The sequence below is a fragment of the Diorhabda sublineata genome, chromosome 8, assembly GCF_026230105.1.
Source record: "Diorhabda sublineata isolate icDioSubl1.1 chromosome 8, icDioSubl1.1, whole genome shotgun sequence".
NCBI lineage: Eukaryota > Metazoa > Arthropoda > Insecta > Coleoptera > Chrysomelidae > Diorhabda > Diorhabda sublineata.
Window position 1 is genome coordinate 31,534,633 of NC_079481.1, and position 15,610 is coordinate 31,550,242.

General features: G+C 28.9%; 4 protein-coding genes across 5 annotated transcripts; 1 reads left to right on the top strand and 3 right to left on the bottom strand.

Moving 5' to 3' along the window:
* Positions 1-343: 343 nt before the first annotated feature.
* LOC130447960 (uncharacterized) lies at positions 344-3,187 on the bottom strand. Of its 2 annotated transcripts, XM_056785041.1 has the most exons (4): positions 2,557-3,187; positions 2,271-2,370; positions 807-962; positions 344-479 (listed from the first exon to the last, which is right to left on the bottom strand). In XM_056785041.1, the coding sequence occupies exons 1-4, from the start codon at positions 2,754-2,756 to the stop codon at positions 423-425; spliced, it is 513 nt and encodes a 170-aa protein (XP_056641019.1). In that variant the 5' UTR covers positions 2,757-3,187; the 3' UTR covers positions 344-422. The 2 variants fall into 2 exon arrangements, with proteins under 2 accessions (XP_056641019.1, XP_056641020.1); XM_056785042.1 differs by lacking the exons at positions 2,271-2,370; positions 2,557-3,187 and adding an exon at positions 1,904-2,033.
* A 2,425-nt stretch (positions 3,188-5,612) lies between these two features.
* LOC130447958 (uncharacterized) lies at positions 5,613-10,609 on the bottom strand. The gene is made up of 7 exons (XM_056785039.1): positions 10,003-10,609; positions 9,738-9,910; positions 8,557-9,059; positions 8,129-8,228; positions 7,228-7,326; positions 6,971-7,126; positions 5,613-5,787 (listed from the first exon to the last, which is right to left on the bottom strand). The coding sequence occupies exons 1-7, from the start codon at positions 10,034-10,036 to the stop codon at positions 5,701-5,703; spliced, it is 1,152 nt and encodes a 383-aa protein (XP_056641017.1). The 5' UTR covers positions 10,037-10,609; the 3' UTR covers positions 5,613-5,700.
* Positions 10,610-11,419: 810 nt separating this feature from the next.
* LOC130447959 (ribose-5-phosphate isomerase) lies at positions 11,420-12,663 on the bottom strand. Its single transcript, XM_056785040.1, has one exon. The coding sequence runs from the start codon at positions 12,505-12,507 to the stop codon at positions 11,716-11,718; it is 792 nt and encodes a 263-aa protein (XP_056641018.1). The 5' UTR covers positions 12,508-12,663; the 3' UTR covers positions 11,420-11,715.
* On the top strand, positions 12,637-14,274 carry LOC130448311 (uncharacterized). The gene is made up of 4 exons (XM_056785599.1): positions 12,637-12,651; positions 13,281-13,398; positions 13,656-13,857; positions 14,091-14,274. The coding sequence occupies exons 1-4, from the start codon at positions 12,637-12,639 to the stop codon at positions 14,272-14,274; spliced, it is 519 nt and encodes a 172-aa protein (XP_056641577.1).
* The last annotated feature ends 1,336 nt before the right edge of the window (positions 14,275-15,610 follow it).

A 15,610-nucleotide genomic window follows, 5' to 3' on the forward strand; every position in this document is an offset into this window, starting at 1 on the left:
GTAAGTATAATAAGTCGTGAATATTGGAAAAGATATCTGTTTATGTGCCATAGAATTGGGGATAAAACATCGTTAATATAATTTCCTTTAAAAAAGATGTTTTAAATCGATCGATTTATCGATGTTTAACAAATCGATATATTATTTGACTTCACTCTGTCAAGAAACTATATAAAAGTAGGTATTCAAAAACATGCTGTCAAAATCCATCAGACCAGCTAAGTTTCCAATAATTTATCGCGACGTTCTATTGAAACTTACACTGGTAGATTGTAATAACTCTGATTTGACGTCACAGTATGTGAAATATTTTGAAATAATACAAATCTAGATTAATTAAAGTGTTTTATTATTACCATAAGTGTAATATAATTTTTAACACACTAAATAAATCTATAATGGTTTTAATAAATATCTTGATATTATTTATGTTGAAATTGTACGATCAGTGAAATGGCTTGGTAGCTCCATTTGTAAAACTGAAACATAAAATGGCAATTTGAATTATTTCACTAAGGTGAACGTCCTTGACTGACTAATTTCCAATATTAAAACAGTTAAAGTTAGTACCTTATGACGATAAACAAAATTTATTCACAGTATGTTTGATACGCACCTCGTATAATCATCAAAGTCGATAAATCAATAGAAATTGTTATAAGAATCAATCAAAGTGTTGATATTTTCATTTTTATAGTAAATAATTTAAAATGTGATTAAGACGGCCCTGATTTTATTTATTCAATTATGCCACGGTTTTTTCAAGTAACAAAAAATCACTTTAGAAATGTTACAACATAATTTACTTGTTTTAATAAGTTGAAATCCAAACTGATTATCCCAAAGAACGATATTGCTAAAGGAGTCGATGTAATTTGAAGCATTATTAAAAGCGTTCTTTTATTGGATCTATTCCAGTGAATCCAGTCCGTGTCACATAATGTATTATAAAATTCCACTGACTAAAAGATAAATAACCCAAAGTTACTAATGTATTCGTTAATTTTAATTCACCCAACAATTATATTTCACATAAAAACATTATTTACATGAAATAAACTTGATAAAGAAATTTTATATCTAGCTGTTGGTATCCCTGATAGCTGGATTGCCAATTCTCCAAAGTAAATTAAGAAATATCATTCAATTAGGTTTCATTAACAATTTGATTACAATTATTTGTTCCATATTAATATAATATCCTAATTTTATCTTTATTATTATTACAAAAGCAATAAATAACATAAAATGGACTATGATACGTTCTTAATGCTAATTATAAAATAATAGTAAGTTTTGTTATTTCGTAGGCGTAAAATAAAGATTATTTTGACAATCAGGCAACATAGCAAGATCGATTTAAATGCTCTGAGCAGTGTTGCCACAATTTAAAAGCTGAATGTAAAAATTGAACTAGAAAATGTACTAGATTGTACCAACTTCAAACAAATTTAATAAAATTATAGAAAGATGGATAAACATAAGTTTAAATTAAATTTTTTTTCCAAAAATGTTATAGACTGTGTCAATTATTATTTTAAGGATGAAAAATTTATATAAAGTTTACCGATAAAATTAACAATGCAGTACAAAAATCTCACGATCTAAATATAAATCAACTTGGCTCTGTTTTCTAATTATTGTTACAATCTAGTACAATTTCTAGTTTATTTTATTAAACGAAAATATAAAATAACTTTATATTTGCGAACGCAGGGAAAATATATTAAAAAAAAAGGAAAAATGTACTAGCGTATAAAATACACTGAAATGTACTAAAATTGTACAAGCTCTGGCAACACTGGCTCTGAGACTTTACTTCGACATATTCATTACACATTAAATGGACGAATATAAATAAAAAAAAAGATTGATAAGTACATAAAAAGACAATTTCACTCACGGGAGAAATTAAATTTTCTCCTCCAGCACAAAATCGACTCAAAATAACTAAAGTACCAGTAACACCGATCAAAGTCATGATTACAGCAGGTTTTCCCTCCTAAAATAACAGATTTATAACACCACAGATTCACGCATCAATCCGACAAGCCGGCTTTTCATACCGACGTTCATCAATGCGCGCTGTTGCCATAACTCCTCGTTAATTCCAGTTGGAAAAATATTATGAATAATTTCAATCAAAATATTGATTTTATTAAATCTACTAATAAATTTTGATTCGGTAAAAAGAGATTAGACGATTAAATATAGCAGAGCTAGATAATTTTAGTGTTTATGTTTATTCCAATTAATTACCAGATACTCACTACGATTATGATCCATATAAACGAAATCAGAATGAAAAAGCCTTGAAAAGTTAAAAAAATCATCATTATCGTCACTTTGCCAGAACACTCGCTGTAAAGTCTAAAAAACAAGGTTAATTTAATAAAGTTCTTAATACAAATCGTATAGCGAGTTAAAGGTTACATTTTAGCAACGTTGTCAAACTTTAAAAGTAGTATGGAAATTCAGGAATTTTAAAACAATGGGATTTGCCGTATTATACGTATGAAACTCGATTTATCGCAGGAGTAGAATGTAAAATCTCACCTTTTGATTTGTAAATGATGAATGATACTGTTTTTTAAAGCAATTCGTACACATTCTTGATAAAATTCGTTATTTATATTAATATCCTTATTTTTGAATTTCTTCAGATATTCTATTTGTTCGATTAACAGTAAAAATTGTATTTTAAACTGTGTTACTAAATATGTCCAACTGCTTAGTATGATCGCATGTAGCCACATCGTACCCACAACGTACACAAATGTAATCAAATCCGATAAATATTCCAGATTCTTCCCGAGTATTTTGAAGGTATCAAAACTTAACACTTTGAAGTCAGCCACGAAATAACTGATAACTCCAGCACCTGCACAAACCTGTAAGAATGTCTTCCATATTTTTGAATAAAAGTACGTCACTTTATTTTCTTTTTCAATCTTTTTTTTCAACTGGTCGTTACAATATTCCGTTGAATAAAAATATAAGTATATTGCATCGAAATATTCATTTCCCAATGTATTTATTACGCAATTGTTGATAATAAACTGAAATCAAATTAAAAACTGATTCACTCAATTCTAGTTGTATTTTCACTTAAGAACAAGTCGACGTGGCAACGTCGCTTATTTATTTTTTAGTAGTCTATAGTCTGCTCAACACTCACACGGCAACTAAAACTATATATTTAAGATATATTCCGAAATATTTATTCGTATAATGGGCCGAGTATATAATCTTTGTAATGGGCAGTAGTCAGGGTGATTTTAGGAATAAATGCCATAGAAATAATCACTATTTTACATTTTTTACAATAATGCATTGGATTCACGACGTTTTTAACGCTTGCATGATGAGTCAATATTAAGATTTCTTACTGGACATTAATATTGTTCAAACATTTAGTATTTTATTAGATTTCTCACGAATTTATCACAGTTTAATTATTCATAATCTAAAACAAATATTTTGTAATTTCCGGAAATTGTATCCTAACCTATAAAAACCGATCGTGTATGTGGAATAAGTTACAGCGTTGCCATGTAGTAATTTTAATTTTCTGTTCCAAAGAATATTTAGTTGAAATACATTTCTAATTCGAAATGTGGAAAATGTACAGTATATCAAGAAAAACCGACTATTATTCTCATTTAGAGATAGATGTTGGTAAAAATCCAACACGAAAATGGTGCTAGAGAATTAAGAATTAAAGTTTTTCATATTTTCATGGCTTGGCTTAATCCCTACATTATAATTCGCGGTGTCTTCGTCATCACAATCATTTTTTTCTATGATTTTACAATCCCTAACTGCGTCGACGCACGAGTGCTTTCTACAGAGCCGGATTTAGAACAACAAGAGGGTTCAGTTCGGTTTACGGAGCGTAAAAACGACTTTTATTGTTATCTAGTATCGATTTTATTTATAAACTTACCGGTATTTGTAGAAGTATGTTACAAATAACAGATTGTCCATCTGCATAGAAAGAAAATGAAGACGTACTTATTATTTGCATAACAACCAATAACAGCGACGTAAATCTAAACCACCCTGTATTTAAAACGTTTAAATGAAGTGTATTCTTGAGATTAATCATCGGATCATCTGGAAAAATATTATCTACAGGGTATTTTTTTTCTTCAATATCTGATTGCATTGCTTCATTATTTGCAAGTTCTCTATTAGTACAAGCAATTAAGGAACGCTTATAGATAAATTCCTCAAATGAAAAACTCTAGTTTCCCTATTAATAATTTCTAAAATATATTTCAATCGTTTTATGGAAACTCGTTCTTAATACGTATACATGCTATTATTGAACAAGACGTGGCAACGTTGTTTTGGTGCAGTGAACAGAGAGATCGTAAAAAAACTACAGCGAACATCTGTTGTGTTTTTGTCTCCCGTTTACAGTTTTTATGATATAAAATAGACTATAAACAAAAAATGGTTTCTTAAACTGACCAATTAATGCAGTAAACTAAATTATCGTTTAGAATAATGTTCAAGAATATAGAATAAATATTTCTAAGATATATATTTTGATTTTTTAATATATCTTACCATTTTTGGTCATTTTAATTCTTAGAACATTCATCGCGACGTCTAAAGCAATTTTACTATGCACTAATTCCAGTCTATCATACCTTAAATAGTGTTTTTTTCAAAAAGTGAATATTTTATTACATTAAAAGATATTCACGAGGTAAAATATAAAAGGAAACGATTATTACTACTTCAAAGATGTCATATTTTCATATAAATGTATTCTATTAAATACAATTAAGCAAATTTACTTCATTAAAATCCTTTGAAATTGTTGACTTTGTAATGAGATTCGATCTATCACTGTAAGCCGCGTTCACGAACTATTAAACTATTGTGAACAGCTGATGATAAATTCAAGACAACGGACAACCTTTAATTTCGTATTAATTGTGAACTGTTGCTATAAATAAGATACGACTTTTAATGTATATGCAAAATCTCTTTTTTCCCATACTTTGCATCATATTTGACAAAAATATGAGACAAATCTACCAAGATACCTCGTAGAACTCAAACATCTTTGTGACACGATATTGTTTAAAAATTTTAATAATGGCGGAAAAGGTTGGTACGTATGACGTCAGAGTTGAAAAAGTACTATCGGGATGAAATGGCCGCAGACGTTGCAGCAACCAAACTTTAATTTTCTATATTCCTCATATTTTGTATATATTTTTTATACTTTAAAATCCCTATAGAAATACTGTTGAATATTATTAATTTTTTAAAGACGTGATAATCGATAGAAGACATCCAAATGAAACGGACGGAAAATTAAACAATTTAAATTATCGTAATGCGCATGCTTGATTACGAACACAGCTGCAATCGGGAAAAACTAAAATATCAACTGGAAATTAGATTACAAAATTTCTATTATAATTAATTGTTAATAAAAAAGATCATTTATCCCAAAATTAATCAAATTAAAGCCTAAATAGCAGAGGAAATGATATCGTTATTAACATTCATTTTTTTATTTTAAATCCTGAGATGATTTAGAAAATACATCAAATATCGAATGTTTGGAAGGTTTTCAAATAAAAGTCTTGTTTGTGCAACTTTTTAATTATTTTATAGGTTTAAAGTGTTTTTAATCTGCTTGTAACTATCAATCTACTCGTATTTTATATTATTAATTTATATATTAATATTTTCCAACGATTCGTCTTTGTTCCATTTGCCCCTAATAATTAAAGAAACCATGGGGTAGCTCCATTTATAAAACTAAAAAAACATATGTTATCATTATTTTAATACACCGATAATTTATTCTAATTATAATAGAACTTCCAATTATGTCTGGCAACACCGCAAACCTCATCTTAATATGAGGGAACAATAAATATATGAGTTCATTCAATCCAAATATGGAGGAAGGTAGAGATAAGCATATTTTCGCCTACAAATTTAAGAAAAAAGCCACGTTTTTGGTTAATTTTGATAATTTTCGTTTCATTACGTTGTCTATATAAATTTCAGAACCTCCCCTGTATTGCTTGCGAGCGCCATTGTGGAAAGCTATTGAACTATATTACGTTGTATATTCAGATTGATACATTTGAGAGTTAAACCCCGTAAGAGGAATTTCTCCTCACCTCTATCATCCATAATTCCAATGAATACAGTGCTCATAGAAAAGTATAAGTAGGATTTTATCGTACCCTAAAATTTATATCTAGTGACCATCGAAATAAAGATTTATGTAGAAATTTTATAGGGTGGGGACATGATATACATATCTCTTTCTAGTGTTTCCTCTCTTCAGAGAGAGTGAAAAGTATGAGAGTTTGAGCGGAGCCGCGACGATGGATGGACGTATGTCGAAATGAAAGTTTATTATTAGTGCACTAGTTATAACACCGTTTAGAGTGAATATTTACATAAAGATTCATAATATGTGACCCCGACGGGATCTAATGTGTCAATACCTAAGTTAGTGTATATTCGCGAGTTCATATAAGTTAAAGTTTTTTCGCGCTATATTTGTGAGAGTGGCTTGTACTATAAAACCGGTTAATCGGTATGTGTTGTGAGTGAATCCCACCTGTTCCACTGCAATAGGGAATTTTAACTGTACGTAAGTTTTTAATTTTATCTCTGTGCGTGCTAATGTTTCCCGCCAACATTGTCAGAAAGGCGGGAGGGTGTCAGTGTTGCCGGAATTTGAAGGTCTACGTCTTTCGATTATACAACCACTCATGAACTGGATATAGGCAACCCAACACACTACCATCGCTCTCTGGTGGTCAAACTAGATACTATATATTTCAGGGTATGCTAAAATCGTACTAATGTACTAATTTCTTCGGCGAATCTCATTTAATTTCTGTCATAATTGTTGATATTAAATGGATTTTCAAATCTCTTTTATATAAAAAAAATATTTTACTTAGTATTGTTTACTAACGTTTTTTAGCAAGTCGAAATCGACATTCGATATGCTTAAAAATGATATTTTCATAGGAGTTGCTGAAACTTGAATCATTATAAAAAGAGTCTTTGAATTCGATTCGTTCCAGTGTATCCAGTCAGTTTCGCATAATGTTTCATACAACTTCATGCTCTAGAAATTAATTCAAACAATTAAAAATAAATGTAAACAGTAAATAGATATATAAGAAAAAATCGACAAAGTTTTCTTCTTATCCTCCCGCTCATACTCACGGACAATTTTAAAGTTTCTCCGTGTAGACAAGCTTGAAACAAAGTAGTCATAGTGACTATGAGTCCAGTTAGAGGCATAGATATGGCAGCCGATCCTTCCTAAAATAACTAATATTTAAAAAAGTATATCAAGCTTTTTTTCATTACTTAACGAAAAGAACTCAACTATTTTTCTTATTTTATTAATGTTCGAAATTTACTTTCCATCTTATTCATTTTAGATAAATAATTAATAATTTATATATCAATAATCAAATTTTGTTAGTTCTGCTAGATGTCACTGAAATCAGTACATACTAAACATTTAGTTGATTTGTGGATAACAATCATCTCTGAATTTTAAATTTATCTATGGTGTGATGATTGAGTTTTGTGATATTGATAATTGATAATGTTCTATTCATTTAAAACGCCTATTGAGTGCAGTCGAGAAGTTGTTTACTAAATTGCATCCGTGTATATTCGCGTATTCACATTAAAGTTCTACATATGACATATCCATAAATGAAAAGAAACTACTTAATAAGTCGATTTGTCTATGAAAGATCAGAAACTTTTTCCGACTTTTAGTCTCTATATGAATTTAGATAACTTTCCTTCATAACGTGTCTACTCTATTTATGCAATGAATGAATATTATTAGAGTTTTGTAAATGTTCAAAGTATGAAATACATCATTTTTTAAACATGTTTAATTATAATCAACAATATTTAACTCGGCTAAACGTGTCAGTTGTCAAATTTTTTTCTTTCACAGAATTAATATTAATCATTGCAATCAACAGTTAAAACCACAGAACTTTCTAATGGTAAGGCTGGTTGCATACACTTCATTAATAAAGTTGGTTGCCTACTAATGCAGTAAACGGTGGTGGACAAATATGTATATAAATTTACTCACTATAATCAAAATCCATAGGAAGGATATAAGGATAAAAAACCCAGCGAGAGTTAAAAAAATCGCAATGGTATTTATCAAAATGTCCAAGCTTCTAAATAACCTAAAATATTTATAAAGTTATGTACGCGGTATTTTCTAAGAGGTATCAAGATTCAGATGCATATTTTTATAAAATAGGGGAAAATTAAATGAAATATTTTTCTAACACGTAACTCTATGCCTATTTTATTGTAGTTAACCGTCGTTTAAATAACTAGTAAGTTTGATGTCTACTTAACAAGTTTTGGTTAGACGCGCTGTTGACAGATTTTCTAGTTAAATATCTCTTATTGACTGATGTGAAAGATTTAGTCAAATTCATTACTTTTAATGATTAAATAAAAAGATAATATCAATTTTTTAAATAAATATTGTGAACAAACCCTTACTTTTTGATCTGTAAATGCTGAATAATACTCTTCCTCAAAGTAACTCTCACAACTTCTTGATAATAATTATTAAATTTATCAATATCACCATTTTTGAAGTCCTTGAGTTCTTCAAGTCTTCCAATTATCATGAAAACTTGAATTTTATATTGTGATACTAAGTAGGACCATAAGTTCATCAATATTGATAAATTACACGATATCCCCAACACGTAACATATCATGATAAAATCTCCTAAATATTCTAACTTTTTACCGAATATTCCGAATTTATTGAAAGGTATAACATTATCATCAATTAGAAAAAAACCGCTAAGAGCTGATATTGCACCAACGCTCCAGAATATCAGACTAATATTTGCGATGAAAACGGCATTTTTATTTTCTTTTGCAATTATATCTTTTAATTTGTTCTTACAGTTCTTAATTGAATAAACGTGACGATATACTTCATCAAAATGTTCAGTTGTCAGTAGCATTGGTAAGCAATAGGTGATAGTTATCTAAAATTAAATAAATATCTATAAACAACGTCCCTATACCAACACTTACAATTACACTGTCTGAATAATTTTTATCCCTCATGGGTACAAATCGTATAACTCTGGCAACACTGAGCACAGCCATAATTGTTCTGTTTCCAGAGTAACTATTTGATCATGCGCGATATGAAAATAACGTATCAAAAAGTAGTTTCACCTTAAACACATATTGTAGATCATGTATTAAGCTTTATTAGATTATGAAATATTTTTAAGATAGATATGGAGTAATTAATTAGTTGTGGAGGTGAAAATTAATTGTTCACTGAAACTAAATAAAATCGAAAAATAATGATTTTCTTCTTTTTCCTACACGTATTAGCCATTGTTGGGTACGTGTAGATTAAAGTCAAGTCATGCGTAGTGCAGATCAGAGCATACTGCTGGAACAAACCTTATATACATCCATTTTTAACTAAATGACAGTCTAGTTTGATTTAAAATAAAGCGCATGAAAGGTTAGGTATTTTCACGTGCATAATTTTTTATAAAAAATAATTCAATTAATTAGATACATTGCGAAATTTCTAAACATTATCGAAGAATTGATTTTTCCGTGCTTATGAACTCTGATACATTTTTTGTGAACAAATTTTTGTGTAGTTGTGACTTATTCATAATCATAATAAATGAACTTACTGGTGTTTGTAAAAAAATATTGATCATACTCGCTAATCCGTCTGATCGAAAAAAAAATAGTGATAAGCTTATCACGTGTGCGATAATCAAAAATCTCCTCACATAATATATAAAACAATGCTTCTTTAATATCCAGAAAGTTATACGATTTTTTAGGTCTATGAAAGGATCGTCTGAAAAAATACGTAGAAGGTAAAATTCAGTAGCAATATAAATAAAGATTAGATTATAACCAAAATATATTTGAATTTATTTAATAATTTACCTTGTTCTGTCATTTTAACCTCAAAAAAGTCCATCTTGCTTTGTTATAATATCAAACTAAGCATTCATTGCATGTATTTATATTTCTCTGTTTATATATTACCATAAATGTCTTTATTAAATTACTAAACATTATTTTGAATAATAAAGTAATATGAAATCGTTCATTTTCATACATAATATAGGTTATGAAATAGTTTTTTGATTGTGGAATAGTTTATGATGTAATTTAATCATTTTTAATATTGAATCAGATTTTTTCAAATACTAATGAAATGCTAGCCATGGAAATAGCGTAATGATGTTGACTAGACTTTTTATTACAGTTATGAATGCTTGTATGGTCTTCGATTACGAGTGTCTTATACTATTTTTTCTATTTTGACTTTTATTCACATTATTTATTTAAAGAAAAATTGTTGAAAATATACATTAGGGAAATTACAACGCAACGTAGGTGGTCCGTTGGTAGCACTGATTCATGTTTGACAGTTTACTAATGTCATTCAGTCATAAAATTTTTGGACTTTCCAAAATTATGCCTCCCATTTTGCATGTGACATTTTGAAAAGCTGCCTCAGATTTATTTCTATGTTTTCGGATGAATGCTTAGCAGTAGTCTGCGTCTGATAATTCTGAAATTAAATTTTTCAGTTGACAAAATTTCTCTCCTTAAACAAAGCAAGCAATAATAAATTGAGGTGGAAAAGAAGTGTTGGGTAATTTATCTCTATAGAATTTAACCCTTATAGAAAGAATTTTGTTCATTGTAGACTTGTATGTTTTTACCATATTTCATAACTTTGTTTAAAAACCAATAATTTGTTACAAATATGTTAAAATTGAAATAACCTCACATCACCGAATAATGCATCGTCCAGTCAGCTGTCAAAATGAAAATGTTATTCAGAGGCACCAATCCACTATAGAAAATTACCAAAAATCGTTAAAGAATGGAGTGCATCTGACACGAACAGGGGTGCCTAATATGGCAAACGTAAACACCAAACTGTACTAACTCTAATATATTTCCGATCTTCCAAATTAATTTGTTAAGAACTAAATTTAAAATGCCGCAATTCTCAACTATTACAGACGACGAGTACATAAGTATTCAAAAGTTGGGAAATATATTAAAGTTAATACACTTTGGTGTTTATGTTTACCATAATCCCACTAAGAAAACGCTCTTTTTATTTACTATAATTTTGACGTGGTGTCTCCTTATAGTCCTACTCCCTTTCATTGGATACATTCCTTATTAGTAGCAGCTTTTATTTAAATTTATGGATAAATATAGGAAATTATGGGTATATATATATATATATATATATATATATATATATATATATATATATATATATATATATATATATATATATATATATATATATAGGGAAAAATGTTTTAAATCAATTTGATAATGTTCATTTTTAATATTTATATAATATCAATTTAAATTTTGTCATGTTTCAATTGAATCAACATTTTATAAGAAAATATAAATTCTATAACCCAATTCTCTTATAAAATAGTTACGTAAAGGTTTAAAAATTGAATCATCAACTTCCAAATCAGAAAAAAAAATACAATAAACAATATATTATAAAATGTAGTAAAATACTTTCATGAACGATCAACCTAAACTTCAAGTTATTAATCTTAAAATTAATTGAGCAAAATTTTATAAAAACAATTAGATCACCTATTAATATCAGCATATTTTATCAACATAATTATTTGGGTGAGGGGTGATTTTAACGGATCCATCTTCCATGCCAAAATACACAATTTCCGCCATATCCACGAACAAACCAGTTTCCACAACACCAGGCATTTGCAGCAACTCCAAATTTACACTTTTCCAATCATAATCCGGGTTATAATCTCTCCAATCTAGTATGAAGTTACCATTATCCGTGACTACAGGTCCAGCTTTCATAACCGCTTCCCTAAGCACTACGGTACCTCCAAAATTCCTTTCGATTCTCATTTTAATAGGAACATAAGCCATGGGAGATACTTCAATAGGAATACCTTTCTTATATTGTTCTCCTAATTTTTGAGAATCTTTGGTGTAGTCGGCAATAATAACAAGTTTCTTAGAACAGCTCGCCACTATTTTTTCTTGTAAAAGACAACCGCCACCTCCTTTAATCAAAGTCAAGTTTCTATCAACCTCATCGGCACCGTCTATACAAACATCCAATTCGGGTTGTAATTCTAAATCGATTAAGGGTAGTCCATGAGATATAATCAGTTGTCGAGATTGGAAAGACGTTGGTATACATTTTATCTTGATGTTTTCATGTTTGAAACGTTCTGCGAGTCTGTTTACTGCGAAAACTGCCGTCGAACCACTACCTATCCCCACAACATGACCATCGAGAACATGTTCGTCCACGGCTCTATAGGCTGCTAATTTTTTGGCTTCGTTTAAAGATGACATTACAGAAATACACCTCAGTCTTGATTTTGTACCAGTAATAAATAGTTTAAATAACATTTAGCTTTATCAGTTCATAAGGTTATCTATATACAAATAGATAGTAAACGACTACATAAAAATAATATAATCATTCGTTTTGTAAATATCAGTATAAAACAAATATACACACGTGTGGAAATATTTACAATGCAGCCACTTTCAGTGACAGTTACGCAAGATATCCCTGTTTTAGTCAATCACCGTTAGATGTCGTAAATGCGAATACAAAAAAAACATATAAAACTTAATTTTTATAGTTTATTATATATCAATTAAACATAATATCTTTCTTCGTGGATCTTAAAATAACTTCTATTATGTAGAATAATTTCACTTAGTAAATCTATTAAGTGGCTCGCTCTAGTAGATTTTCCTCGTATCACGCTCCTATAACGCTAAAGAAGTTTTCTACATTATAAATAAATCGATAAATACGTTTTCTATAATATACTTTCGATTCTTTATAAAGAACACTGTTGTATAGGCAACACTTATTACAGTAACGTAAACGTCAATTTGAATTTTTTTATAAATTAGACAGATGGTAAGTTTTTTCATTTTTTAATTAATTTACTAACACCACGAGAGTACTGTTGTTACGTGTTTTAACGTAAAATATTTAAGCTATATGAAATTATTAACTTCTTTATAATTTTTTGATGTTATATAATATCTAACTATTCAAAATTAGTTTCTAATTAAATAGAGGTGGAAAATATTGAATTTCGTTTCTACTTTCGGTAGTAACGATCTATAAAATGATTCTAATCATAACTACATTTGATATTTAGGCTAGTAAACCACTACCAGGTGCAAAAGTCATAATTAGAAAAGCTCCTCCGAAATTTATATTGACACCTTCTCAAAAGGCAGATATCAAAGAAGCATTTGATCTGTTCGATGGAAAAGGTAACAGCGCACGGTACTAATTCAAATACCGAACATCTCTATCCCTCTCTTATAATAGGTTCGTTCCAACCGATCAAAAAACCGTTCTTCGTACGTTGAGGATTCTGCGCAATAGAGATTTCGAAGACTAGCAGGTTGGAACAAACCTAATATTTACTGAAATATAAGTACATCTACTGTTTTTTCCCCTTTTTATTTTTATCCAAAGGAGAATATTTTAAGGATAAATTTGTGTTATGGTTGTTTTCTTTATTGAGGTATTGGTAAGATCGACATGAAAGATTTTAAAGTGGCAATACGAGCATTGGGATTCGAACCCGGCAAAGAAGAAATACGCAAAATGGTGTCCGAAATAGACAAACAAGGAACGGGACAAATATCTTTCGATGACTTCTCGTATTTATTGGCTACTAAGATGTCTGAGAAGGATTCAAAAGAAGATTTACTGAAGGCTTTTAGGTATTGTTTTATATTTTATTTAGTTTGAGTTGTAAATAAATATAGTCGTCGACCACCTCTAGAAATATATCGGCGCCATCTATCAGATAGTAGTAGAACTAGTTTTAAATTTTTCGATTTTCAAATCTACTGAATTCTTGTTGCATTATTGTCAATTTTCTGCTAAAAAAAGCATTTTTTTAATTAGATATTTTATTTATGTTAATCGTATTTCTGAGGGAAAATATTCGTAGATTATTTGATGAAGAAAAATCAGGTTACATAACGTTCTATAATTTAAAGACGATAGTTACGGAATTGAATGAAAATTTGACAGATGAAGAAATACAAGAAATGATCGACGAGGCAGATAGAGATGGGGACGGTAAAGTTAGTCAAGATGAATTTTTAAAAATAATGAATAGAGAAGTGTTATGAAACAAAAAAAAATTTAATAATATGAAAAATTGAACTTGTATGAGTGTATACTACATTTGATTGGAAATATCTTTGGTTCCAATGTAACGGTTATAGAGATGGGAATCATACTTTTATGAAATTATTGTTCAATATACTTTATTTTGTATTTATTCAATAAATATAAATACTTAAATTTATTTTTTAATTTATAAACTTGAACTATTAGTCATTAGTCAAATAATCAACTATTTCCTCAATACATTTGATAAGAAAAAATATCCGGTATTTGATAAATGAAAAAATACGTGAGAAAAATCAATAGTGTTATTGACCAGTAGTTTGTAGTGTCACTATGGACATTGTTCTGTTCTATTTACCAAACAATTATTTCAATTATTAAAGTGATTTTAATAGTGTGAATGATAACCTCAAATCAAAACTTTTAAACCAAAAACATCCCCTATTTTTAATAGACTTTGGAAAAGTGTTTTATCTCGTTATGAATAAAGTTAAAGTTAGGTTAGAAATGGAATAAACTACCTTATATAAACTCCAGTTATATATAATTTCTTTTTAAATCTGTTACACGGTATGTAACAGTTCCTTTTTTGATTTTATTTGTAGCCGCAAACATCTCTAGTATTATGAAAATTCGAAATTCGCTGTAAATTCAATTCTTTTGAAAGTTTCTTCATTTAGATTAACTTAAAACTATTTTTGGATCGGTTTAAAAACTGTTTTTATTAATAAAAAAGTATATTAGGGTTCGAGAGATTAGTAATCGTGTTTTACCGTTAATAAAAAAGTGAGGTTATCAAATTAGTTTATATTATATTAGTTTATAGTATATTAGTGATGGTAAACAAATATTTTTTTTATATAAAACGCAAGACAGGCATTTAGGAATATTGAATGGAGGATGGTAAGTCAATAATATTATTAAAAACCAATTATAACTTTATGAATATTGTCGGCGAGTGGGGGGAATGGGGGGGACTTATGGCTCTCTACTTTATACTGATTGGATCGACAAGTTTCGCCATAGATTTTGATTTTAATAATAGAAAGAGATCTCTTGTAGCTCTAGGTCTTTATCTATATGCTTACGTAGCTAAATAATATTCTGGAGAACTTTTCAGAATATTTTAATAGCTTAGATCGGATAGGGAATTGGCAAATGAATTTTAGTGTCTTCTTTAAGAGCTTAAGGTTCAATATTTTCCTATCAAAACACAAATAAGAAAGTTTATAATAGATTATTGAGTCTATTGAACCCACGCGGGTCTAATTTGTTTAAAATACACCAACCCAGTGCATGTCATTTACGAAATTAACAACCATCTGTATAATTATG